This window comes from Lithobates pipiens, unplaced genomic scaffold (genome assembly GCF_037356315.1).
Source record: "Lithobates pipiens isolate NorthernLeopardFrog02 unplaced genomic scaffold, aLitPip1_a1.2 Scaffold_19, whole genome shotgun sequence".
NCBI lineage: Eukaryota > Metazoa > Chordata > Amphibia > Anura > Ranidae > Lithobates > Lithobates pipiens.
The window spans coordinates 142,054,758-142,082,078 of NW_027507764.1; the positions used below are offsets into that span (position 1 = coordinate 142,054,758).

At 42.4% G+C, this 27,321-nt stretch overlaps 1 protein-coding gene across 1 annotated transcript in view; it reads right to left on the bottom strand.

Moving 5' to 3' along the window:
• JAZF1 (JAZF zinc finger 1) overlaps positions 1 to 27,321 on the bottom strand; it is a 404,878-nt gene that overhangs the window by 79,011 nt on the left and 298,546 nt on the right. The window contains exon 3 of the mRNA XM_077491352.1: positions 18,430 to 18,626. Within this exon, the coding sequence (XP_077347478.1) occupies positions 18,430 to 18,626 (197 nt within the window). The remainder of the gene's footprint in view (positions 1 to 18,429; positions 18,627 to 27,321) is intronic.

Sequence of the window (27,321 nt, forward strand, 5' to 3'; positions counted from 1 at the left end):
AATGCAGGGGGACGAGCACTGCCGGAAATCACTGAGCCGTCATCTCCTATTTACTCGGCTCTCAGTCGGCAGCCATATACACAGTCCAGCCTCCGCCATTGGCACTGGACCAGCTCCTGTGATAGACAGAATACTGGTCTAATGCCGGTGGCGGAGGAGGGACTGTGTGTGATGTGAGAGCTGAGTTAGAGCCGAGTGAGAGCCAAGTTAGAGCCTTGTGAGAGCCGAATAAACAGGAGATGGCCGCTTGGTGAATTCCGGTGGCGCGCGTCCCCCTTTCCCCTCAGAGGTATACGCTATCACCGTATAACAGGCACCAGCGATTTGCCCCCTATTTTCAGGGGGAAAAAGTGTGTTATATGCCGATAAATACGGTATTTCAAGAGTTTCTCTGTGTTAAAATGGATGAGAAATATTGCTAGAGAGTGTCATTTGAGTGGTAGCTCTGAATGTGCTGGGGCTACTGACATCACATCCAAGATGGTGGCACCCAGCAGCAGGCTCATGTGTAGACATTTTCACAAGTATTACAGGTAAATACAATGCCTAAAATATGTAAACAATGCATATGTAGGTATATTCTATGTGAAGATTATTGGTGAAATGATTGGTCTGATGACAGGGTCTCTTTAAAGTGTATGTAATCCTCAATTTAATTCTATGTAGTTGACGATTACACTAGAAATATGAAGAGCCTATGGGTTTAAATCGTTGTCGTGCTTTTTCTTTTACCTGTTGACCCTGAGAGTGTATGCAGTGCCTCTTGAATTTTATGTAACAGGGCAACAATTCTAAGCCAGTGACTCTCATATCTGGCACCCTTCTGTGCCTCCTGTTTACTGAGCATGCAGCAACATCACCAGCATTGAGTATTTGCTGCCACTTTTCCTGTAGCACCATGGTGATCCCAGACAAAACCTACCATTGCATTGGGCTACACACAACAAACCACGTTACTTATTTTAATTAAACCTAACTGTGGACACCTGCATTTATGTGTCTGATATCTCCATTATGTAAACCTATTGGACTTGATTTTTAATTTTAACATCAGGCCCCGCAGCAGCCCATAATAAAAGTAGGCAACCTAATACTGTACAATTTTCCTGGCAAAATATATCTTGCCTGGATTTTTCATTTAGCATAAATATATTTCTATATCCAATGGCAGCTTCTAATATTATGGGCAGCACACTGATTAAAAAAAAATTAAAATTGTCAAACTATTGTTTTTAGGCTGATGAATAATTTGTTATTTAGCTGAAAAAATCTAAGACACGTCTGCTGACTTCCTAAACTTATGGAAAATATGAAGAAGGAATCTCAGGAAGTGACATTACAGAAAAGAATAAGGTGTGGTCTGTGGAAGCTGAAATTTACGAGTCTTTAGGGTCTCTCCACTATGGATAAACACAACTCTGCAGCAATTAATGCATTGTTTATGTGCTTATGTGACATTCCAAAATCAAGCTATTCATTATCCATCTCCTACCAATGCTTTGGGGGATTGAGACAACGGATAATAAGCCAGAAGACAGTATCCCGTAATGCCTCTCTCAACAAGAACCTACAAATGAACAAAAAGGCTAATTTTCTAATACATGGGTCACTGTTAATTTGAATGGATATACTGTAAGACAGTGTTAGTGACACCATATAATGTATACTAAAGTGCACATAGAGCCAAAACTTTGTTTCAGATGAAATGGGGAAGAGTTAGACCCGTAGTTACTGGTGGGCAAGTCTGCAGTAAAATTCAAAGTTCATGGAAATCAGAGTAATGAGTAATTTACTGTACATAGGTAAGAAGTTGTGTTTGATTTAAAAAAAACATTTCTAAAGGAGAAATGATCTTGTAACAAACTAGGCCAACAAGGCAAGATCAGTTACAACATAAATACAAGCAGGTCTAAAGTCCAGCTCCAGCATCAATATTATTATTTTATTTTAGATAAAACAAGGAAGTGTTATGCCGCGTACACACGGCCGCACTTTTCGATGGACTAGGTCCGACGGTCTTCCCGATGGACTGTTGGCGGAGGTCCGACGGAACTTTCTGAATGAAACGGACTTGGACACACGACCGGACTAAGTCCATTTGAAAGTCTGTTCGCTTTGAACGTGATGACGTAAACAGGACTAAACAAGAAAGTTCAATAGCCAGTAGCCAATAGCTGCCCTTGCGTCGTATTTGTTCCGTCGGACTAGCACACAGACAAACGATTTTCCCGATTTTTAGTCCGTCGGATAGATTTAAAACATGTTTTATTTCTAGGTCCATCGGACTTTTGGGGAAAAAAAGTCAACTGAAGCCCACGCATGATCGAATTGTCCAACGGATTTTGGTCCGCCGGAAAGTCAGATCGTGTGTACGCGGCATCAGATCCTCTATATGATGTCTGGTGAGATTTATCCTCACTTTCTGTCTCTGTGACACCAGCATCAGAATTTAGGGAATGGATCTTCCTGTACAGGACACAGACACTTCTAATCTTACCTGACTGACTGTGCTTTAAAAAAATACATTTTTTGTACTATTAGGGCTCAATTACACTTGCTTTGGCTTCAACACACATTAAAGCATAGCGCCCAACTGTCCCTGATTTTGAGGGACTGTCCCTGATTTGGAGCAATGTCCCTATGTCCCTCATTCCTCCTCATTTGTGTATAAAAAGCACTTTTTATCTATCAAAAAAGTGTTTTCCAGCGCTAAACCTTTTCATCTGATTTCTAAATTGCTGCATTTGTAAATTCCAAAAGCCAATATAAAGGAATAGTAGTGGTAAAAAAAAGCACTTGTGGGTTTAACCAATCTTGTTTTTTTTTTTGTACAATTCTCCTTTAAGGGGGCATGGCAAGGGGTGTGTCCTATGCTTGGATACTTTTGCTGATAGTTGTCCATCTCAAAAAGTTGGGAGGTATGTTAAAGTGCCTACCGGTTCAACATGCTTTCATGATGTGTTTTTGATGCTTCGGTGAAGCTTCAGTGATGTCTTTTGAAGCTTTGTTGAAGCTTGGCAGATGCCCTGCATGTGTTTGGATATCTCATACCTGCAATTTCTCCAAAACAAAGTAAAGCTAAAACTGAATAAAGCCTCTCAAAAGCTGCAGGTGCTTCAAGCAAGCTTTGTCATAGACTTCTATGGAGGCTTTGAAGACACTTTGAAGCACCACTAAAGCGACACAGGGTATAATTTCTGAAGCATAGCAAAGCAAATGCAAGGTGTAAACAGGACTGTAAGCTAACCATTTTAGTTAGTGACAGGAGCTTTGACTGGCATTAAGAGAGCTTTAAAAAAGCATGCCTGAAGCCCTGTTTTGAAGCAAGTGTAAACAAGCCCTTAACCGCTTCCCGACCAGCCACCACAGTTATACTGCAACAGGATGGCTCCCCTGCATGAGCCATCGCAGCTGTAGGTCCACTTTTTAAGGGGCTTTAGCAGGCACCCGCGCACCCACAGCATGTCCCCAGAGCCAATGCGCACGCCCAGCAGGTGCGATGACCGCCGGGCACCTGCGATCACTCCTGACACAGCGAGAACCGTGATCTGTGTGTGTAAACACAAACCCCAGTTCTCTCAGGGGAGTAGAGACAGATTGTGTGCTCGTACTAAGTAATGACACCGATTGGTATCCTCCCCTAGTCATTCCCATCCCACCCACAGTTAGAGCACACCTAGTGAACAAAGTTAACCCCTTGATCGCCCCTTAGTGTTAACCCCTTCCCTCCTAGTGACATTTATACAGTAATCAGTGGCTATTTGTAGCTCTGGTCGCTGTATAAATGTCACTGGTCCCAAAAAAGTGTCAAAAGTGTCCGATCTGTCTGCCACAATGTCACAGTCACAATAAAAATCGCTGATCACCACCATTACTAGTAAAAAAAAAAAAATAATAAAAATGCCATAAATCTTTCCTCTATTTTGTAGACGCTATAACTTTTGTGCAATATACGCTTATTGCAATGTTTTTTTACCAAAAATATGTAGAAGAATACATATCAGCCTAAACTGAGGAAAAAAATATAAAAAAAAAATATTTGGGATATTTATTATAGCAAGAAGTACAAAATATTGTGTTTTTTTCAAAAAAAATTTTGTTTATAGTGCAAAAAATAAAAACCGCAGAGGTGATCAAATACGACCAAAAAAAAGCTCAATTTGTGGGGAAAAAAGGACATCAATTTTGTTTGCGTACAAATTTGCACGCCCGTGCAATTGTCAGTTAAATGGACGCAGTGCCATATGGCAAAAAATGGTCTGGTCAGAAGGGCGTAAATTCTTCCAGGGCTGAAGTGGTTAAAGTGTTTGTTACCCCAGCATTTAAAATTCCTGATATGTGCCTGCTGCACCATGTACTTGTGTGAAATAGTATCGTACGGAACGTGATGACGTTATTTAGTTACGACGGGACTACGTTCAGGCTAGTAGCCAATAGCTTTGGTCTAGGAATTTGATCTGAGCATGCGTGGCACTTTGTTCGATCGGAATTCTCTACAAACGATCGGACAAAGTCCGATCGGATCATGTTGTCGGAAAATTTTATAGCCCAGCTCTAAAACTGTGTCGGTCGGATATTCTGATGGAAACAGTCCGATGGAGCTCACACACGGTCGGATTATCCGTCAACGAGGTCCGATCGGACATTTTCCGTCGGAATGTCCAACTGTGTGTACAAGGGCTAAGAGCAGAAAAAAAATGTTATCGTAGAGTTTCTTGGAGCGTTCTGCTAAACGCTCCCAAATGCTACTAATTGTGTTTTTTAAGCTTTTTTTCCCCTTCTACCACAAAAACGCTAATAAAATGCTAAAGCTCCTAAAACGCTGCTAAAACGCTACTACAAAAAGCTATTACCAGCATTTTATATCTAGCATTTTTTTTAGCTTACAAAAAATGCTAGTGTGCATGGAGCTTCAGACATACTCTTTACAAGGATCTAAAAGATAGATAGTTATTACCCACTGCTTTGGCACTTTGTTCTAGTGTACAACAATAAGGGAAGCAGGGCACACTCACCGGTCACCCCCTCTCTCTCCCTTCAGATGGTTTTATTCCAATGCTGTGGCAGACAACAGTTATGTATACTTGTACACCCTTCTAGCATATGTTCAAATAATGTGGCAAGTTTTATTTTTTTTTCCTACAGACCTGCTTCAATAAAGATTGAATTGGTTTATGAGAGGCTATAATTAAATAAGTTACATTAGTAAACACAGCCGCCTCTAACAGAAAGAACTATGGCGCCACATTTTACACTTTTCTAGATTCTGCTTCATTGTGTAATAATACATTCTGGATTTGGGATTTAAACTACACTATTTTCACATGGAGGTATACCGTGAAAGAAAAAAGCACAGGAAAAACACAAGCATCATATAGTTTGGTTTTGGACATTTAAATGATTGTATATATAGTAAAAAGTCGGAAACCCTTTTGCTATTATGTCCCTAATGACGCGTACACACGATCGGAATGTCCGACAGGAAAAGTCAGACGGAAGCTTTTCATCATATATACCAATCGTGTGGGCCTCATCGGACTTTTTTTTTCGAATATTCTGACGGACCTAAAAATAGAACATGTTCTAAATATTTCTGACGGAACCAACTCCTATCGGGAAAACCACTTGTGTGTATGCTGTTCTGACAGACCAAAAACGACGCATGCAGAGGTCCGATTTGCAGGTTTGTGCGATGAGTCAGGTCCTTTACATCATAGCCCCCCTTTTCTTATATCACAATTTCCTTCTTACATCAGTATCCTCTGCCCCTTCCCCTCACACGCCACAGTGGTGTCCTCTGCCTTCCTTTGTAGCATCCCCTTCCCATAGCAGTGTTCTCTGTCTCCCCTTCCCATCACAGCCCCCCGTGGATCTGCCCTCCTTCACATTGCAGCCCTTGCAGCTCTGCCAACCCATTCATATTACATCCCCCCACAGCTCTGTCCCCCCAATATACATTGCAGCCCCTGCAGCTCTGTCCCCCATACACATTACACCACTGCAGCTCTGCCCCCGCCCCAGTCACATTACTTTCCCCTCACAGCTCTGCCTTCATATTTTACATTATAGCCCCTGCACATCTGACCTCCATTCACATTAAAGCCCCTACAGCTCTGTCCCCCAATTTACATTGCAGCCCCAACATTGCTGTCCCCCCCATATTCACATTACAGCCCCTGCATCACTTCCCCCCATTCACATTACAGCCCCTGCAGCTCTGCCCCCCTCACAGCCCCTGCAGCTCTTTCCCCCGCCCCCCACAGCCCTGTCCCCCTTGCAGCTCTGTCCCTCCCCCCATTCACATAACAGCCCTTGCAGCTCTGTCTCTCCCATTCACATTACAGCCCCTGCAACTCTGTTCCCTCCCCCATTCACATTACAGCCCCTGCAGCTCTGTCTCCCCCATTCACATTACAGCCCCTGCAGCTCTGTTTCCTCCCCCATTCACATTACAGCCCCTCCAGATCTGTTCCCTCTCCATTCACATTACAGCCCCTGCAGCTCTGCCCCTCCACATTACAGCCCCTGTAGCTCTGCCCCCTCCACCCATTCACATTACAGACCCTGCAGCTCTCTTCTCCCACCCCCATTCACAATGCAGCCCCTGCAGCTCTGTTCCTTTACTCTCCTACCTTACTCTGGCACAAAGCAGAGAGCCAGAGTAAAGACAGCTCTGGACGGAGGGCAGGATCAGCATCTGCTGGAATTTTTGACTGCCCTGCACCCCAACAACCAATCCCTGGCTGGTTAACTTCAAGAGTTAACTCCAGCAGCTCCTGCACCCACCCTCCATTCAAAGCAGCTGTGCTTCCCAACAGTGACAACGACTAGTTCCAAAAACTGGCTCCTATATGGCAGAACCAAGGCAGGCAGGGTGAAACAGTGACGTGGGCCAGACCTGGACCATGGGCCACCATTTAGAAATGCCTGACCTATATGAACATTGCACTTGTATTTTTGTTCTTCTGAGTGCAGGTGTGAAGAATAGTCACTACTTTCATATATGGTTAATATTTCTTGAATTTTTATGAATTTGTTTTCTTTATTTAATTCAAGCTTCAAGCACAGTTTTTTTTATTTTCTATGAAGTGGTTGTAAACCTCAGACATGAAATATGAACAAAACATATCCCTCTATAGCTGCCATTCAACCAGGGTGCCCAGGCACCCTGAGGTGCCTTGAGGTTTCTTCAGGGGTGCCTTGGCAAAATTGCCCAAAAATTGTATACAAGCCAGCCGGTGGATCAAACCTACCTTCTAGTTATAGAAAACCACAGGTTTTCACTGTGCATCAATAGGACATTCTAGACACCGGCATCCTAACAACCAATAATCCAATAATGCCTTCAGTTGATAAGGATGACGGACACCTACCTTGTGTGACCCTCCTCTGCCCCTCTCTATCAGCATTGGGGTTATATTAGCTTACTGATGGGAGAGAAACTGAGGGAGAAGAGAAACATTGGAATACTAGTCAGTGCCAGTGTGCAAAAGTGTACAGTATTTGCTTTGGAAGAATAAATCACCTCTAACGTTGAGTGTCCTACACATGGATGTTGCTGCATTATGTAACACTATAGGTATAATTTTTTACATTTTAGAATGGGGCGCCTCCAGATTGTCCTCAACTTTAAAGGGTGCCTTGAGATTGTCCTTAACTTTAAAGGGTGCCTTGACTGAAACAAATTTAAGAAACACTACTCTATAGTATTAACTTGTCTTAATTAGGAGCACTAAGTGTCATTTTTGTTTCCTGCTTCGTTGCTCTACTATCAGCATGTATCACTTCTGACAGGTTTTCCTGACACCAAGAGAAAATTGGTGACAGGAGAGGGACCTCCAGCAGATTGGCAGTCTCAGCTCTGTTCTCGTGTGCTGTGTGAAGCAGGTGTGTTCCTTCCCTCCAATCAGCTCTCAGAGCTCTCCTCACTGCAGAGTGTAATTTCAGCTCTGTCCCTTTTATTCTGACAGCCAAGACAAGCTTTATAAATTCTGGACTTTGAACACATCTAGAGGAAAGAAGACTGCAAATTAACAGGTACAACTAATGTAGAAGGATTTGTTTCATCTCTGTGTATCATCTGAGGACAGCCACTTCACTGGGTATATGTAAGGGTTTAAAACCACTTTAAATGGCTGTATATAAATAATTTCTCATCTCCAGTATATTTGAAACTGATCGGCAGTTGATCAGGAGTTCACTATAAAAACACATATTAAACCTTTACATATTGCCTATGGCTATCTTTAGTCTAAGGGAAAAAAAAAATATGAGGACAAAAATATGCAAGCAGAGATTACGGACTTCTAATTCTGAATTTAATACCAAGAGGGTCACTGACATGGAACAAGCATGTGACCAGAGAAGTCAACCTGTACTTTAACCAGGTAGGGCAAAGCAACATGTTTACTTTATTCCTCCCTTTAATTCCTTCTCTCCAGCAACATACTGTATAATTGCATTACTTTTGTTACACATTCACTACATACACAAACTGGGAACAAGAAAGAAAAAAACAAAGAACAGTAAACTCAAGTCAGTCATATAAGACCTCTGGGCCAATCAGCAAGCAACAGAGCTATGACATAGGTTGTGTCGTATACTTCTCCATAACTAGAAGTAACAGGTATTTCCATCTCTCCCAGTGCTTGGATGGTGTTAAGTGGAATGAAGAAATGGTGAGTATGACATGATGCCCAATTGAACTCTCTTTATTACTGTAATGCTGTTAGGCGGCATAAACAGTAATAAATATGCCTCTTTTTTACTGATTTTATCAGTAAGGTGCTGCAACAAGGGTTAAAACCCTGTACTGCCGCCAGTGTTGCCAACCTAACAGGTTGAAATTTACTGACACGACGCCCAAAATTTACTGGCACAGCATTTCCAAAAGTTACAAAATTACAGTTTTAAGTACAAATTTTTCTACAGGCTACAAACAAATACAATATGTAATTAGCAATGTGATTAAAGGTATATAATGAGGCAAAAAACATATTTCTTATTTTATTTTCCATATAGTAAGTAAGTAGCTCAGGGACAGGACTCAGGAGGACAAGAAATTAGAATGGGTGGCACACACACACATGAAATTGACTCTCACAGTGATACTGACAGCAGTGTGCAGCAGTACAGATTACCGACATGTCCCCTCCAGAGTCACAGTGACAGTCTCTCTCCAAGCCAGGTGGTCCCTCCAGTCCAAACAGCACTGATGGTCCCGCTCCTGGCCTGCCTTTCCCCCATCCCGCAGACCCACACACGAGGCTCTGGCCGCTCTGCTTGGCTCCCTTGCACCATGACATCACAGGACATGCTCAGGCACCGTCTCCACCAGAGCCGCCTGAACACACTGTGGAGAGCACCTGTATGGTCTCGGCTGGCTCCGGGCCGAGCATCACAGCCATATTTTTTACTGGCAACCTTTTCTTTTTACTGGCATTTACTGGCAGGAGAAAATTGCTTGTTTTTTACTGGCTGCAAGTAAAAATACTGACGGTTGGCAACACTGACTGCCGCACAAAGTTGAGTCCTAAGGCATCGCTCATGTACAGGACTCTCCTGCAGTCTACTTACATGCTCTGTGCAGTGGGTGCACCCAAGTAGGTTCGCTCCCGAGCCACTGCTCTGCGTGTCCATTCAGACACAGAGCTGTGGCACGGCCCTGCCCTTTCTTTCATTTGCCTCGCGGGCTGTGATTGACAGCCAATGGCTCCGGCTGCTGTCTCAGCCAATGAGGAGGCAGAGTCCCTAGAGAGCCAAGGCCCTCATGCACATCATGGGGCTAATGGGACACAGGTAAGTATTAGGAGTGCTGCTGCACACAGAACCTTCATGCATAGGAAGCATGAAGGTACAAAAACTTTGAGCCTTTAGAATCACTTTAATGCCTAAGCACAATTTTGAAATTTTGACATGTGTTAGTAAAACTTTACATATCATCATAACCACTTTATGCATCCAGGTGGATTATAATTATTATTTTTTTTGCTGCAGCACTGATTTCTGTATATACTGCCTGACTGCAATACATTAGGATGGTTCAATTGGCCCTAAGACCCAGCTTTCAAGTCAGTAATGGCAACCCCCATATTTCTGTCCTCATATATTCCCCTTAACGTCTTCTCTATGGAAGCTAGAGCAGTCCGTCATGGTTATATTTACTACATGATCCCATCTTTTGTACTCTGATGAAAACAAATTACAGAACCAGAGTCGGTATCCAAAACAAACTGGTTTTTAAGTCCCCGTGTACAACACAGTATAAATTACTGGAAACACAAGCATTCTCTAAAAATTTTACTGAGCGAAAATAGAAAATGTAGACGGAAATATGCCTCCTCCTTTATTGCTAGCATTCTCTTCTCTATGCGGCAAAAATTCGATAGCTTAGTAATGGATCTGACAGACACTGGGCTGCTTACGTCCAGACCACATCATAAATTACCTTCTTCAACAGTGGCTAAGTGAAAACTCATGTTTTACTCTTCCCTGAAGTAGAAGCCAAATCAAACAGTCATCTGCATTCTTCTGAATTCATTGATGAAGTCACATATGTGTATATGCATTAACTCCTTACTACCTTCATTTCCAAAATGATTTGAAATTTTATGTTAACTAAAGAAAAATGACAGTTTTTAAAGTTCGACTCTAGGTTCAAATTCTTGGATTTAAATAGATTCCTCAAGAGTCACAAAAGGTATATATATATATATATATATATATATATATATATATATATATCCACTTTATGTGTACCAAAGGCCTTTTAAAAGCCAGATTTTACTTTGTAAATGTAGCAGTGACATCATCACTGTGCTGCGCATTGCCTGTGCAGAGAGTAGAGCTGTGGAAGGGATCCAGCAAGTCTGCCCACTAGAGGCCACCTGCAGAAAAACAGGAGGAAGGGATGGACACAAGACCAGTCACATGGCACAAGGAGAGACATAGAAGTGACTGGTCTTTACTACATGAAACTCCTGCACAGAGACAAAGTACATACGATTAGGAATACACATTAATATAGAGGATTATACAGGGTGCCTCCTGTATTTAGACAATATTTATTTAGACTTGAGTTCAGCTTTAAAGGCTCTTAATATATATATTTGATACCCCAAACTATGGATTCTTACGCTGGCCTTACATTGGCTTGAGTTGCAGTGCCATTATGTAGAATACAAACATCCAAATAGTAGCAACCAACACATCTATGTTACAGCTTGCTACAATACATACACTACCAGGGGTATTGAATTCAAATTCACGGAGGTCCAGTCACTGAAGTTTTCTTCCAGCAGTGGTCCAAATCGTATGTTTGATTCTTAATGGCACCTTGAAGCATTGGCAAAAGCTGCACGTTTTTGTGAACGCCAAACCAGCTTGGTGCAGAGCAATTTAAAAGGGTCAGGGACTACTTTTTGTGTTTTTCTGCATGGAAGAAAGCCCACTGAAATGAACGGGCTGCCTACGCACAGAACACAGGTAGCAATGTTATAAACCAAACATCACATTACAATCCCGTCATTACAACACTGTCCTCAGCCCCCCTTCATATTACCCCCCTCCACTCACATTCCTGTCATCACCCCCCCCTTTACATTCCTATCCTTATCCCCCCTTTATATCACCCCTCTTCCTTCACATTCCTGTCCTCAGCCCCCTTTATATCACACCCCTCCTCCTTTACATTTCTGTCCTCGGCCCCCTTTATATCACGCCCCTCCTCCTTTACATTCCTGGCCACCCATCACATTAGTGTTGTCACACCCCCACCCCTTAACATTCCTATGCTCACCCCCCTCCCCCTTTACACTCCTGTCCTCACCCCCACTATCCCTTTACACTCCTATCCTCACCCCCACTACCCCTTTACATTCCTGTCCTCAGCCCCACTACCCCTTTACACTCCTGTCCTCACCCCCACTACCCCTTTACACTCCTGTCCTCACCCCCAATACCCCTTTACATTCATGTCCTCAACCCCACTACCCCTTTAAACCCCTGTCCTCACCCCCCCACCTCCATTACCATTTTACATTCCTATCCTCACCCCCCTTTAAACTCCTGTCCTTACCCATCCCTTTACACTTCTGTCCTCGCCCCCACTACCCCTTTACATTCCTGTCCTCAGCTCCATTGATATCACCCCCTCCTCCTTCATATTCCTGTCCTCAGACACCCATCACATTACTGTTGTGACACCCTTACTCCTTTACATTCCTATCCTCACCCCCTCCCCCTTTACACTCCTGTCCTCACCCCCACTACCCTTTTACACTCCTATCCTCACCCCACTACCCCTTTACATTCCTGTCCTCACCCCCACTACCCCTTTACACTCCTGTCCTCACCCCTACTACCCCTTTACAATCCTGTCCTCACCCCAACCCCTTACACTCCTGTCCTCACCCCCACTACCCCTTTAAACTCCTGTCCTCACCCACCCCTTTACACTTCTGTCCTCGCCCCCACTACCCCTTTACATTCCTGTCCTCATTCCCACTACCCCTTTAAACGCCTGTCCTCATCCCCACTACCCCTTTACATTCCTGTCCCCACCCCCACTACCCTTTTACTCTGCTGTCCTCACCCCCACTACCCCTTTACATTCCTGTCCTCACCACCCCTCCCCATTTACACTCCTGTCCTCACCCTCACTACCCCTTTACACTTTTGTCATCGCTCCCACTACCCCTTTACATTCCTGTCCTCACCCCACTACCCCTTTACATTCCTGTCCCCATCCCACTACCCCTTTAAACCCCTGTCCTCACACCCCCACCCCATTACAATTTTACATTCCTATACTTACCCTCCCTCCCCCTTTAAACTCCTGTCCTCACCCATTCCTTTACACTTCTGTCCTCGACCCCACTACCCCTTTACATTCCTGTCGTCACCCCAACTACCCCTTTAAACCCCTGTCCTCACCCCCCTACCCCTTTACAATTCTGTCCTCACCCCCACTACCCTTTTATAGTCCTGTCCACACCCCCACTACTCCTTTACATTCCTGTCCTCACCCCCATTACCCCTGTACACTCCTGTCCTCAACCCCACTACCCCTTTACATTCCTGTCCCCAACCCCACTACCCCTTTACACTCCTGACCTTAGACCCCCTTTATACCACCCCCTCCTTAAGATTCCTGTCCACGGCCCCCCCTTCACATCATCCTTGGCTTCCTCCACATCATTTATAGCAGTAACAGCTCTCTTTAATGTCCTACCTACACAAGGTGGGAGGCACCTCAGTCTAGAGCTGACATTGACAGCAGGACAGCTCCGTATGGATGGCGGGAGGCTGACATCGGAAGTAAGACAGCTCCAGAAGGAGGGCGGGATCTGCACAACTTTTCCTGGTAACCAGCTTGTGATTGGTTGCTAGCAACCAAATCACCTGCTAGTTAACTTGAACTCCCTCCTTCCATCTGGAGCTGTACTGCCTCCGATATTAGCCTCCTGACATCTATGCGGATCTGTCCTGCCGCCAATGTCAGCTTGATGAGTATCACTGCAGTGAGGGCAGCTGAGTGGGCTCCTAAATGACAGGACAGCGACTGGTCTGAATGGAACAATGATTTGGGCTAGACACAGACCACGGTCCGCCATTTAATGATGAATGCCCTATACCTGGTGTTGTTGCACACTGCCTTGCAGGAAAAGCTGCACATGTAAAACACATTCATTAACACAAACACAAGAGTAAGGGGACCCCTAAACATCTAAGTGCCCAATTAAGGATGTTACCCCCAGATTTAACCTGGGTGAGCCTGCTAATTTTTCAATGACAAGCCCATTACTGGACACTGTAGAACTGATTTATGGGATAGCTGGTGGATAGTTAAACCCCTAAAATTGACAAATCATTTGAAATACCACCTAACTCACTCTTTTTTTTCAGTACACCCAAGCAGAAAGAACTTAAAGCGGAGCTCCATCCAAAAGTGTAAACTCCACTTGCTTGCCTCCTCCCCATCTCAGCTGCCACATTTGGCACCTTTCAGGGGGGAGCGGGTACCTGGTTTGAGCGCAGTACACTTACTGCATGCACAGTGGGGAACTGGCTCTAAAGCCTCAAAGCTTCACTGCCAGTCAGTGAAGATGGCGGCGGCAGCACCTGAGAGACGATTAAAGAATCGACTCGGGTGAAGACACCGCTGAATTCGTGGACAGGTAAGTGTCCTAACATTAAATGACAGCAGCTACAGTATTTTTTTCTAAAAGAGCCTGGAGTTCCGCTTTAAAGCTAGTCATAGATGGATCAAATCTCGGCTGGTTCAGCAGGGACCGATCCGTATAATAAATCGATCCATCTATAGGTAGGCTGATTGTATTCAGGTCGATCCATTGATCAACTTTGGTACAACCAGCATGTTGGATTTTTAGCATGCGATTATTGCCAGGGGCTATAGCTGCTAGCAGTAATCACTGTGTTCTGGCAGCGATGGCTCGTCGCGCCCCCCCCCGTCGTGAGAACAATTAGCTTTGTGTTTTCCCTATCAACACTGACTAAGTGACTCTGGCAGTTACACAACGTTTATATAATATGGCATAAGAAGAAAGAAGCATAAGAATACTTACCTCTCCTGCTGCCAGCATCACTGAACACTGCTCCTCTGCAGAATAATCCCCAGGTAAAGTCTTTAAAAAAATAAATGACACTACTGTGTCCTGCAGTGACAGGTCAGCAGGACCAAATGGTGCTGACTGGACACAAGAGATCAACTACAAAACTACCAACTACCAAAACTGCAACTGAGTAAGGAAGAGTTGCTTTGTAGTTCAGGTCCATTAAAACTTGGAAAAATATGATATAACATTTTTATTTATTTATTAGAATAGGATTAAGTTAGCTATTTGGCAAGGTTTCAATTGCTGTCTGTGCCCCCAATAAAATGTCCTGCCAATTCCTGCCCTGATGTGTCAGGTTGTGTCAAGGTGTTAGGGAAATTAGGCAAAATCTTTCCAATGGGGATGCAAAGAATAAAAATCCATCAGAAGCTCTAATCTTTCCTCTATCCTAAATGTAAAACTGATTGGCTTCAGTTGGAATTAACAAAACAAGTTTGTCACATCCTTATAACTACTCTACTAACACAAAAAAACATGTTTTTTTACTTGGAAATGTGAATTGTTGCTAATTATCGCCCTCTAACTAATGGCAGTTTCTTAATATTACTGGTAAATTATCCAAATATCTTTATTGGAAAATAATTTTACTGCTAAGCATTTGTACTAATCTGGTTTGTGCAAATTGCTGGAAACTGCCAAGGAATGAACCAATCAGAGAACAGAGGCTTTGTTATAATTCCAAAGCCCACTCCCCAGGTTTTAAGGTTTGACTTGACTTCTTACATGGCCTTCATTTATTCCTGCACACAGTAGTGAACCCCATGCTGGCAGCAGCGCTGATACATATAACATTTTTCCTTAATATGCTGCTTAAACTGATAAAACTATTCAGTGAGGGTCCTGTCATAAAATGTGTGCACATTATCCAATATTGCTTTGGGTGCTCCTAAGATTTCTATGGTTGATTAACAATTTCTACGGTTTAATCATTCTGCAGGAAAGGGAATGTTTACTTTGGAATAAAAAAGTCATTATATACTGCCCTTGGAGCATAAAAAAGCCGCCAGGACCCAAAATGAGTATAACTTGGAGTGATTCTTTCAAGGCCAAAAAGATGAATTTATGACGTCCAAAGTAAGATATGAAAAGGCGAGACTGCAGTGTGGTGTCTCCGGGCAAAGATGTGGGATAAGACTTTCCGATCCTTGGGGCTTAGCATGTCTGGTCTATGCTTGTTCAATTATTCCACTCACACCACCAACTACAGACTTGGATGGGGCACTGCAAGGTGGTTCAACATATAAAAGGAGTGTCTGGTATGGATAAATCCAATCTGGCTTATGAAAGACCGCTACTAACAAACATTAATTAGAGAACCATCTGCCTCCTTTGGAAGCCTGGAAGTAGAACCCTCACAGCAAAAGCCTGGGTATATAATATAAGAAAGAAATGTTTAAAGAGGACTTTTGTAGGTAAAAAATTAAAGCAGTTCCATAACACAAGGTGGTAGAAATACATGATAACCTTTCAGAACATGCCCTGTATTAGACACTATATCTAATATTATATTGCATTAAGGAGCATATTTAAAAAGCAGTAATTTTCACTTTCACTAAACACTCACTGGTGGTGTATCAAACACTTCCATTTAAACACAAATACCTGGTAGATTCACCTGCAGTGAATGTTTGTTGAATGTCAGATTCATAAATACACCCCTATTTGTAACTTTGTACCTACTTTTCTTGGAGTTCACTGAGGAACAAAAGAACACTTTTGGGTTATACTTCCGCTCACAGGATGATTGGACACCAGCAAATAAAAATTGTAGGCCACCCCAGGATAACTCCTCCGACTACCAGCATGCCTCCACTGTAGCAAATCAGTACAGACCGATCATAAACACAGAGAAGTGGAACCTACCCCTTGAAAGAAAACGATTTTATGGGTTTTTAGTATTAAAATTTTTCAATCTCATCCGTTGAGGGACACAGGAAGTCTTTGCCCCTGTACACACGGTCGGAGATTCTGCCAACCAAATCCGTCGGATTTTGTCCGTCAGATTTAGTCTGACGGATTGTGTCTGAAACTGTTGCATACACACGGTCGGACTAAGTTGTCAAAAAATCCGATCTTTCAGAACGTGATAACGTAATTTCGTTACGATGGGACTACATTCAGGCTAGTAGCCAATAGCTTTGATGTAGGAATTTGATCTGAGCATGCGTGGCACTTGGTCCGATCAAAATTCTCTACACATGATCGGATTACGTCCGACCGGCCCAGTTGGTCGGGAAATATTTCCAACATGTTGGAAAATTGGGTCCGACGGAGATTCAGACGGAATCAGTCCAATGCATACCACACACAGTCGGATTATCTGACGACATGGTCCGATAAGACGCATTCCGACGGATTCTCCGACCGTGTGTACGCGGCATTTGACCTTTGGGACATGCAAAAGCATGTAGAGCTTTGATGATGTGTGAACAGACCAGGTAGCAATCTTGCCAATCTGAGAGAAAGTTGCTTAATGCTAAAAAGCCAACAAAATACTCTATTATAGTGTACCTTAACAGAAGAGGATGGAACCGGATTCATGAGAACATAAGTTTGGATGATGGTCTTCCGGAGCCACCTAGAAATGGTGGAATGAGTTATGGAAACTAGAAAGGAAATCCTCCTTGTTAAAAGAAGCAGTGCCTGAGAGACAGATTCTCACAGTCCAAATTACATCTAGACAGGAGGGAAATTTCCTTTTGGTGAACGGGAGCTGCACAGAGGGGCAGAAGAAAAGTTGCTGGTTGAGGTGAAAGGCAGAGGCTACCTTGGACAAGAAAGAAATCCTGGGCTTCAATGGCACCTTGTCCCTGTGCAGAACTAGAAAAGGTTTCATGCAGGAAAAGCCACCAGCTCAGAAACTCATCTAGCAGAAGTAATGGGCACAAGAAACATCACATTTTAAGTAAAAGCAGAGAGAGGAGAGTCTTTAATGGATGCAAAAGGCAATTTCTGAAGCACAGAGAGAACCAGATTCAGATTCCATAGATTAATAGAGAACGGACAAGCAGAGACACATGGAAAACCCCTATACAAATATAAAAGTTAAAAAACTGACCCTTTATCGTGCTGAGAGCCAGACTCTGGTCCAGACCAAGCTATGATGCCTTCCATGTTCAATGACAGACTATGCGAGAAGTAGATTTCCTGGCTTTAAGCATCATAGGAACCACAGACTCAGAGACGTTTCTGTCCCTTCAGAACCTGAGCTTCAACTGCCATGCTGTTATATCTAGAGAATGTGAAGCTGGATTGCAAATCATTCCTTGGGATAGATATTGCTGACGATCTAGTACAGCCCACAGAGTGTGTGCTGGGACCCCTAGTCTTACTGGGGTTGGTGTACCACATACACCTGTGCCAGCCTAATGCAATGAGGATCATCAGAATGCCCTCCAGCTTGATCCTGCAAAGCAGATAAGGAAGATGTTTTAGGGGAGGAAAGGCATAGATCAGGGTGTACTGATCCCACAGAACCTCCAGAGCATCCATGGCTTAAACTAGATGATCTTTAGACCTGGAAACAAACCTGTCAAAGTTTACTGTTGAAACCGTTGGCTAGGAGGTCCACATCTGTTGTCTAACCCCCCCAACGATACTTGAAGCAATCTGGAGTAGATTTTAAATGTAAAATTTTAGCCCTGATAATACAGATACAAAATATGTACACATTCACTACGCATTCCTTTTAAAGGTGTTTTGGAGTATAGACAAGCAGTAAAATGATCACTACATGTGGAAACTATTTTTTGAATATATTTGTGGTAGGTGAAGTATACTAAAGACCCCTTACCTGTAGGTGTGCTGCTGCGGAATGATGAAGATGGAGTGATGGGTGGGGTGACTGGTGGGGTGAGGCTGCCGCTCCCATGACGTGGGGGTGTGGACACATTTCCTCGGGATACAGAATTTGACAATGTCAGTGAGAGCTTGGGCTGGATTTTCTTCTTTAAGGTTTCTTGTTCTCGTCGAGCTGCATCAGTCATGAATCTACAAAATTACAATAAAAAATTCAACAGTATGAACAGTAGATGTGATGCCTTATAATGATGTGCTCCTGTAACTATGTGACGAATAAGTTTACCTTTACCTTTGCATCACATTTTTATTCATTGCTGGCATTAATCATACCAGACCATATTCAAATATTTCTTTGCTGTGCTGCTAAAATCTAAGTCATCTGATACACATTTTTATTATTAAAGACCCAATGGCTTCAGGATGGAGTTTCAGGAAACCAAACGTTTTTTAATAGCCGATTGTTGGGTACTGCTTCTAAAGCCACTTACACACTATCAGATTTGCTGCAGATTTTTTCCTTCAGATTTAACAAAACCATATAATATGAGGTCAAACCTTAGGAGTTTCAATTTGTATGCAATCAGGCAGGCCCTTGCACTACATGGTTTTGGTAAATCTGAAGACAAAAATCAGCAGAAAATCTGATAGTGTGTATGGGGCTTAATTTGTTTTGTACACAAAAAGTACCACTACTATACAGTTCTATTGTTAGAAACTTAATGAAAATTACTAATCCAAAAAAAAAAAAAAGCAACCAGTGTACCCAAATTTCATGCGTTATGGATACAATCTATGTTATAAATATGTATTGTGAGGGTCGAGCTGAGAAATTAATTAAATTTATATTCAATCAAGTAAACCTGATTGTGTGGTCAGCTTTATCTCTTTTGCAATTCTTTTACTGAAGTTTTCTTAACTGAAAAGAGGAACAGAACATGGGCACTTCTTGCCTTCTCTTATTTTTCTATTGAACCACGGGCAAATGTTAACAACACACCCTATAATCCAGTGATGTGCTTTACATTTATTGTAACGCACAGGTACCTTCATGAGTGTTTATATCAGCCTCCTGTAATCCCCTTGTACAGCAGCATTTAGACTGGGGAAGGGAAGATCAGCACTTTGAGCTAATCAGTGCTTAATTGCTTTCCACAGCCCTTACAGCCTAAAGCTCCATACACATGGGCCAAATGTCGGGCGGCATCAGACGGTTCAATAGAAACCAACCGAAATGCTGCCCACCTGTACTGTAGCCGGTCCGATGGAACCTGGGTGTTTGGTCGGCGTCTGTGAAAGGGTCATGTCCAGAAAAGGTCTGCGCTTACCGGAGTGCTCTACCGGGGGGGGGCGGTCAGGGCACAATAGAATAGCAGGGGAGATGGCTGCACTAACAAAAGATTGTTTGTACAGTGGTCTGATCTGAGCTGTGTAAAAATAGAGTGTACTAGGCTTTACACTAAAGGCATTTACAGGAAATCAGAGGGATAATGTTCTCAAAGTCATACTGCGCCTTCACTTCCCAATCAGGGGCTCAGGGAGGAGAAATAACCAATTCAAAAGTCATGTTTTCCAATATATACCGATCAGATACTGGTATCCATTTTCATATTTATAAGGTGTTAACCTAAGTATGCAACTATAAGAGTAATTACGAACATACAACATATGAAGGGCATATAGGGCAGCGCTTGGCCCTGTTTAAATTCTGTCCTTGGTTTGTGCTTCCTTGGGGGTATTCTAGCTTACTTCAGCCATCTTTAGATTGAGTTGCAAAAGAACATTGGAAAGTTGCATCACTACCCTGAAAAGGCTTAACAAGCAACCAATCATAAGATTCTGGCAGCAAACGAATCACCTTTTGTTCTAAAGAACGTGCAGTAAAGTTAAAACATTAGCCAGAATAAAACAATGGAAAAATATCTGCAATGTAATTAAAACAAGTGGAAGAGTTTAACAGTATTTGGATGTTACGGCTGAGTTATAGTTCTCAAAATTCACAAAATGCAACTAGGATCATATTAAAACAATTAATAGGATTTTGGACTTACCAGTAACATTCTTTTCTTGGAGTACAGTACAGCACAATAATCGTTAGTCCTAATCCATGGGTTATATGTACCTACCTTCAGGTAATTGGACACTGGCAAAATAAAAGAAAGCGGCAAAAAACTCAGAACAAGCCTCAGTTTTAAAGCAATTCAATAGGAAGATCCTAAAAAATGAGGGGAGGGACCAGTGTCCTTTACTGTACTCCAAGAAATCGATTTTAGTTTGTCAAAATTCCTATTTTCTTCATTTAAAAACCATGGAACATCCAAAAGCAGTCCAACTGAGGGGTGGGCAAAACAGCAAAAAAAAAAAAAACACATTCATGTAACAAATGGGTCAAGAAGGCTTGACGAGTTCAGATAGCAGCTTGTACCACCATATGCCTGAAACTGGCACAAGAGGAAGCCTGGACATCCACTTTGTAGAGCTTAGGAACTGTAAGAAAAAAAGGTCAAGTGGCAGCCTTGCAAATCTGAGAAACAGGTGCCTGATGCTGGAGAACCCATTAAGCATTAACAGATCTTGGTGCACTTTAACAAGGAAGGGATGAACCCTATTCTTTAACCCAGTGGTCTCCAAACCTTGTAGACAAAGGACCAGTTTAGTGTCCTTCAGACTTTAGGGACTGTGGCCAGTGGAAGTAGAAAATTCTCCCGCATCAATGGGAGTAGACCATATCTCAGGCTTGATGGTCAATGGAAGTAAAAAAACAATTACATAGTGCCTGTGGTCAGAAGGTGGAGGAATAGTGCCCCATCATTGGTGTTAGTGAGAGCAATAGTGTGCAACTGTTTATATTAGTAGAAGGAATTATGCCCCATTATTGGTGTCAGTGGAAGGACTAGTGCCCCATCGTTGTTGTCAGTGGAAGGAATAGTGCCACAATGATGTCAGAGGGAGGAACAGTACCCCAAAGAGTTGGATAAAGGCAAGCCAAATTTGGCCCAGGGGATGCAGTTTGGAGACCACTGCTTTAGACCATAGGTTTAAATGATAACCTGTTTAACCTACCTAGCAATGGTGGAGTGAGAAGCAAGAAGTCCCCTGTGGGAACCCTCTGAAAGCACAAAGAAGGGATCTGATTGCCTAAAAGAGGCTGCTGCTAAAGGTAAACTCACATAGCACATACCCCGCCCAAATAATGGAGTCAAATCTCCTTGGGATGTTTTGGAGCAGGATATAAGGAAGGAAGGTAGGTCAGAATACAATGTCTCGGTAGGAGGGATTCCCCTGTTAGTACTGTCTGTGTTGATGGGGGAATCGTGCAAATTTCTTTCCTGCAACCCGTGGTTGCAGGAAAGAAATATGAAAAAAATATGGCCTGCCTTAGGCTGTATTCCTCATATACATTTCAAGGCTTACTTTTTAATTTTGACCAGAGTTCACCTTCACGGGAAACTTGTAGTGAAATAAATAAGGGGGCTGCTATTGCTCCCTTCTCTCTACCCATGAGCAGACTGCTTCTGGCTTCAGTATTTCTCTGATCCAAAGTATGCAAAGTAAGTAGAAAGTGAAGTCAGACTGAAATGAGAACTCCTGATCTGAACTTCATCAAATATTAGGCTGCATTCACACCTGAGCGTATCGTTTTCAAGCGTTTTTTTGCGGCGTTTTTTACCGTGATTCGCAGCGGTTTTTACCGCAATTTCGTGTAGGGCAAAAGGTCACCAATGTTAAAAGAAGAAAAACGCCCAAATCTGCTCAATTCGAGCGACAAAAAAGGGTCCGGAACTTGTTTGAGCTTCAGGCGTTCGGCTTCAGGCGACATGTAGTGGAGATGTGAACAATCTCCATTGAGAATAATATAATTTTTCCCCTCTAGCGTTTTGTAGCTTCAGGCTTCAAGCTACAAAACGCTCAGATGTGAATGGGGTCTAAAAGCCAATAGATTTGCATGACAACCAGGCAACTGACATTTTTAGAGGGAGAGGCAAAGAATGAAAGAAAGGGGGAAAAGGTTTCTAGGAAACCCCCTTTCCTCATGGGATTATGATAGGAAGCAGTTTCAAGGCTATACAATTGGCTATGTGTATATCGGTGGCGCTCGGCTCTTCTCACAGTCACACCCAGTCCCGCCATTGGACCTGTGTTATGTCCATCATAGGGCGGGACTGTGAGAGGAGCCGAGCGCCGCAGAGATACACAGGACATCTGGCTCTGTGTATCTCGGCAGCGCCAAATTTAAACTGGAGGGCTGCAATGACACTGGGGCAAGACAACAATGACAATGACAAGGCTGCAATGACACTGGACAAGGCTGCAATGACACTGGACAAGGCTGCAGATGGACACTGATAAGGCTGCATTGATGGGAATTTAAATGTAAGTTTGTTTTCCTTAAACTTCCCTCCTAAAAGTTTTTTCCTTAAAATTCCCTCCTAAACTTGGGGTACGTGTTATACGCCGATAATATGTTATTTTTGATACACCTTGAGCCATGGTGGCTAAGCTGTTTCGAGTGTTGTCATTTATTTTTTATTAATTTTATTATTCAATATATCTTGTTTTAACCACTTAAGCCTCTTTCTGAAATTTATTGTTTACAAGTTAAAAAATTTATTTTTTGCTAGAAAATTACTTAGAACCCCCAAACATTATAAAAAAAATTCTAACACCTTAGAGAATAAAATAGCAGCTGTTGCACTACTTTCTGTCACACCGTATTTGTGCAGAGGTCTTACAAGCGCACTTTTTTGGGGAAGAATACACTTTTAAAAAATAAGACAACAGTAAAGTTAGCCCAATTTTTTTTATATTGTGAAAGATAATATTACGTAAATTAAAAGTAAATTGATACCCAACATGTCATGCTTCAAAATTGCGCCCGCTCGTGGAATGGCGACAAACTTTTACCCTTAAAAATCTCCATAGGCGGACCCGGCTGCATATAACGCGCCTGTCCCATATGATTAAGGGAAATGTATTTGAGTCCTTTGAAAATTTACGGGCAATTTTACAATAGATCATAAATTCTTTTATAAGTACCTACTCCTTCGACATGCCATTCGGGCGCAGTTTGGCTCCCTGACCATAGAGCTCAAGGAATCTCCTATGGAAGACCTGTTTTCCTACCCGGGATCTTACTAAACAGGTTACAACTTTCTATAGTCATCTCTCCAGGGTTGGGGCGGACCCATTCCAAAATTCCTATATGAAGTGGAAAAGATTGATACCTGACCTGTCAGAGGAGGGTTGGGAGGAGGTTACAGAAATTTGTTTTCAGGATATTATATGCACATCAATATGTACAATTTAAGTTTATTCATCATTTACATTATACCCCGGCCAGACTGGCTCGAATGGGCCTGAGAGCTGAGGCTCTGTGAGCTAGATGTACATTTGATAATGCTGATTTATATCATATGTTCTGGTGCTGTCCTAGATTGGAATTGTATTGGAAGGACCTGTTTAAATTCTTTGATGATCATCTTGCTCTCCCGATGCCCCAAACCCCGGAGGTGGGGCTACTGGGTATACTGAACGACTTCATCCACAAGGCATCAGCTCGGACTTCCCTTCGTACCATTTTATTCTATGCACATAAAGTGATCTTACTGCACTGGAAAGAGAGTGACCCCCCAAGGATCCAATCCCTATATGGTATTATTAATGGAGAACTCCCCAAATTTAAAATTGTGTATAAAAATAGAGCTTGTTTAAAAAAGTTTCAGAAAGTGTGGCAGCCATGGTTGGATGTCTCTAGCTCCTTCTGGGGGATGGTCCTATCCTCGCAAATCTCCTAGGTGGGATTGTGGGGGGTGGGTCTGGACCTTAAGATTCTTAGTGTATGCTATTGGTTACTGGCGGGAGGGGCGGATTATAGGGAAAACTGCAGTTCTATGACACTACATTGATGTTGCGTATGTTGGAAAAGTGTGATGCATAGTGGGACGGTAAACACCTTTTAAAAAAAAAAATCTCCATAGGCGACGTTTAAAAAATTCTACAGGTTGCATGCTTTGGGTTACAGAGGAGGTCTTGGGCTAGAATTATTGCTCTCGCTCTACCAATCGCGGTGATCATTCACATATGTGCATTGAACACCGTTTTTATATGCGGGCGCTACTCATGTATGCGTTCACTTCTGCACGCAAACCTTGTCAGGATGGGGCGCGTTTAAAAATGTATTTTATTTTTTTCTTAATTATTTTACCTTTTATTTTTAATTTTTATACTTTTTTAGTTTTTTTTTTAATTGTGTCACTTTTATTCCTATTACAAGGAATGTAAAGCATGACAGGACCTCTTAAATATGAGATCTGGGGTCAAAAAGATCTCAGATCTCATATTTACACTAAAATGCAATAAAATAAATAAATAAATAAATAAAATTTGTCATTTAAAAAAATACTTTAAAAAAAATGGCCCTTTAAGAGCTATGGGTGGAAGTGACGTTTTGACATTTTTTCCATATTTCTAACGCTCTCAATAGAATTTTATTTTCAGCCTGACTAGGGGCTAAATACTATTAAAGAGGAAGTAAAGGCAAACATTTTTTTTTTTAAAAAAGCACACCCTGTAAGGCAAAGGTATAATGAGCTAGTATGCATAGCATACTAGCTGATTATGAATAACTTACCTGAGAACGAAGCCCCCGAAGTGGTCCTCCGTCTTCCTCTTCGCCGCTGCCATGTATCCCGGAGTGACTTCCGGGTCTCGCTGCTCCGGCGCTGTGATTCGCCAGAGCTGCGATGATGTCACTCCCGCGCATACGCACAGGAGCCGACACTCGTGGCATATCACCGTGATCTGCGGCCTGCCCCAGTGTGCCTGTGTGCCGCTGTCTACGGCGCATGCGCCATAGACAGCGGTGGCTGTCTTCGGGTAAATATCTCCTAAACCGTATAGGTTTAGGAGATATTTGTAGATTAAGGCTTACCTGTAGGTCAAAGTTGGTTGTAAGGGTTTACAACCACTTTAAATAGACCATAGACAAATAAAAAAAAAAAGCCTCTCTCCAAATTGCTTAGCTGCAGTTGACGTTAATGATCTTGTGCAAATTAGATTACCAAGAGCCTTCCGTTGACGTCTTTTATCATTTAACTACTTCCTGCCCAAGGTACATCATATGACGTCCTTGACTTTGCGGGGGTATATCTGAATGATGCCTGCAGCTACAGGCATCATCAGATATCGGCTTTTTCAGCTGGGGATTCCCTGCACCATAAGAGCCTTCCGTTGACGTCTTTTATCATTTAACTACTTCCTGCCCAAGGTACATCATATGACGTCCTTGACTTTGCGGGGGTATATCTGAATGATGCCTGCAGCTACAGGCATCATCAGATATCAGCTTTTTCAGCTGGGGATTCCCTGCACCATAAGAATGATCATAGCGGTTGTTCCACCGCTTCATCGTTCTTATGGGTGGTGAGAGGGGATGCCCCCCCTCCGGTGCTTCTACCAACTCACCGCTTCCATCGGTGAGTCGGAGACAGGATCCGCCGGCCCCGGATGGTGGCGATAGAGATTTATGGCTGACCAGATGGTCACCGGAGTCTCTATGATAATTCGGAGGACGGGCGCGATATTATGACATCACGCCCGGCCTCTGCATTCAAACGAATGGCGCCGCCTCAGCTGGGAAGCCGAAATCGTTTTATTTTATTTTATTATTTCAGGCTTCCCAGCCTAGAGGTGAGATGTGGGGTCTTATTCACCCCACATCTCACTGTAAAGAGGACCGATCGTTTCATATTCCTATTACAAGGGATGTTTACATTCCTTGTAATAGGAATAAAAGCAATCAAAAAAATTTTTTTTTTAAAGTGTCAAACTAAAAAAAGAAAAGTAAAATTAACAATAAAAAAAAAAAAAGTAAAGCGCCCCTGTCCCCGTGTGCTTGCATGCAGAAGCAAAAAGGCCCGCCCACATATGAAAATGGCGTTCAAACCACACATTTGAGGTATCGCCGCGAACGTTAGAGCAAGAGCAATAATTCTAGCCCTAGACCATCTCTGTAACTAAAAACATGTAACCGGTAAAATAATTTTAAATTGTCGCCTATGGGGATTTTTAAGTACCGAAGTTTGGCGCCATTCCATGAGCGCGTGCAGTTTTGATGCTAGGTATCTATTTACTTAGCATAACTTCATCTTTCACATTATGCAAAAAAATTGGGCTAACTTTAATGTTTTGTCTTAAAGCTTGAAACTGTTTTTTTTTTTTTTTTTTTTACAAAAAAGGTGTTCGAAAAATTGCTGCACAAATACTGTGTGAGATAAAAAGTTGCAACAACCGCCACTGTATTTTCTAGGGTCTTTGCAAAAAAATCATATATAATGTTTGGGGTTCTATGTAATTTTCTAGCAAAAAAATTTGGAATTTTACACGTAGGAGAGAAATAGCAGAATTGGCCTGGATGGGAAGTGATTAATAAGAGTGATTGAGCAAAACAACTTTTTAACAATAATCAGAAATAAAGGCATTAAAACTGAATATTAATACAAAAAAAAAATCAGTAAATAAAAAACACATGGAATGTCATTAGCAAAAGCATTAAATGTACTTCAGAGACCCAGAACGATGATGTACAAGTCATGCTGAAAACATTACATAACCACATAAGTTCAAGACCAAAATTTATAATGCCAACTTTTCCAAACAGTTCCTGCCACAAAATAAAAAGAAATAAATAAAAAGAAATTATTATATATTTTGGAAATGTAACATCACAGCTAAAGTGACAAAATTCTGACTTTCACCATAGGCAGAAAGTAACTTACCACACCAAATAACATCTGGGAAGCCATAACCCCAAAAGCATAATCCAGACACTATTTGAACATTGCTAAGCCATCATATTACTTAATGTTCATTAGTAATTAAAAGGATA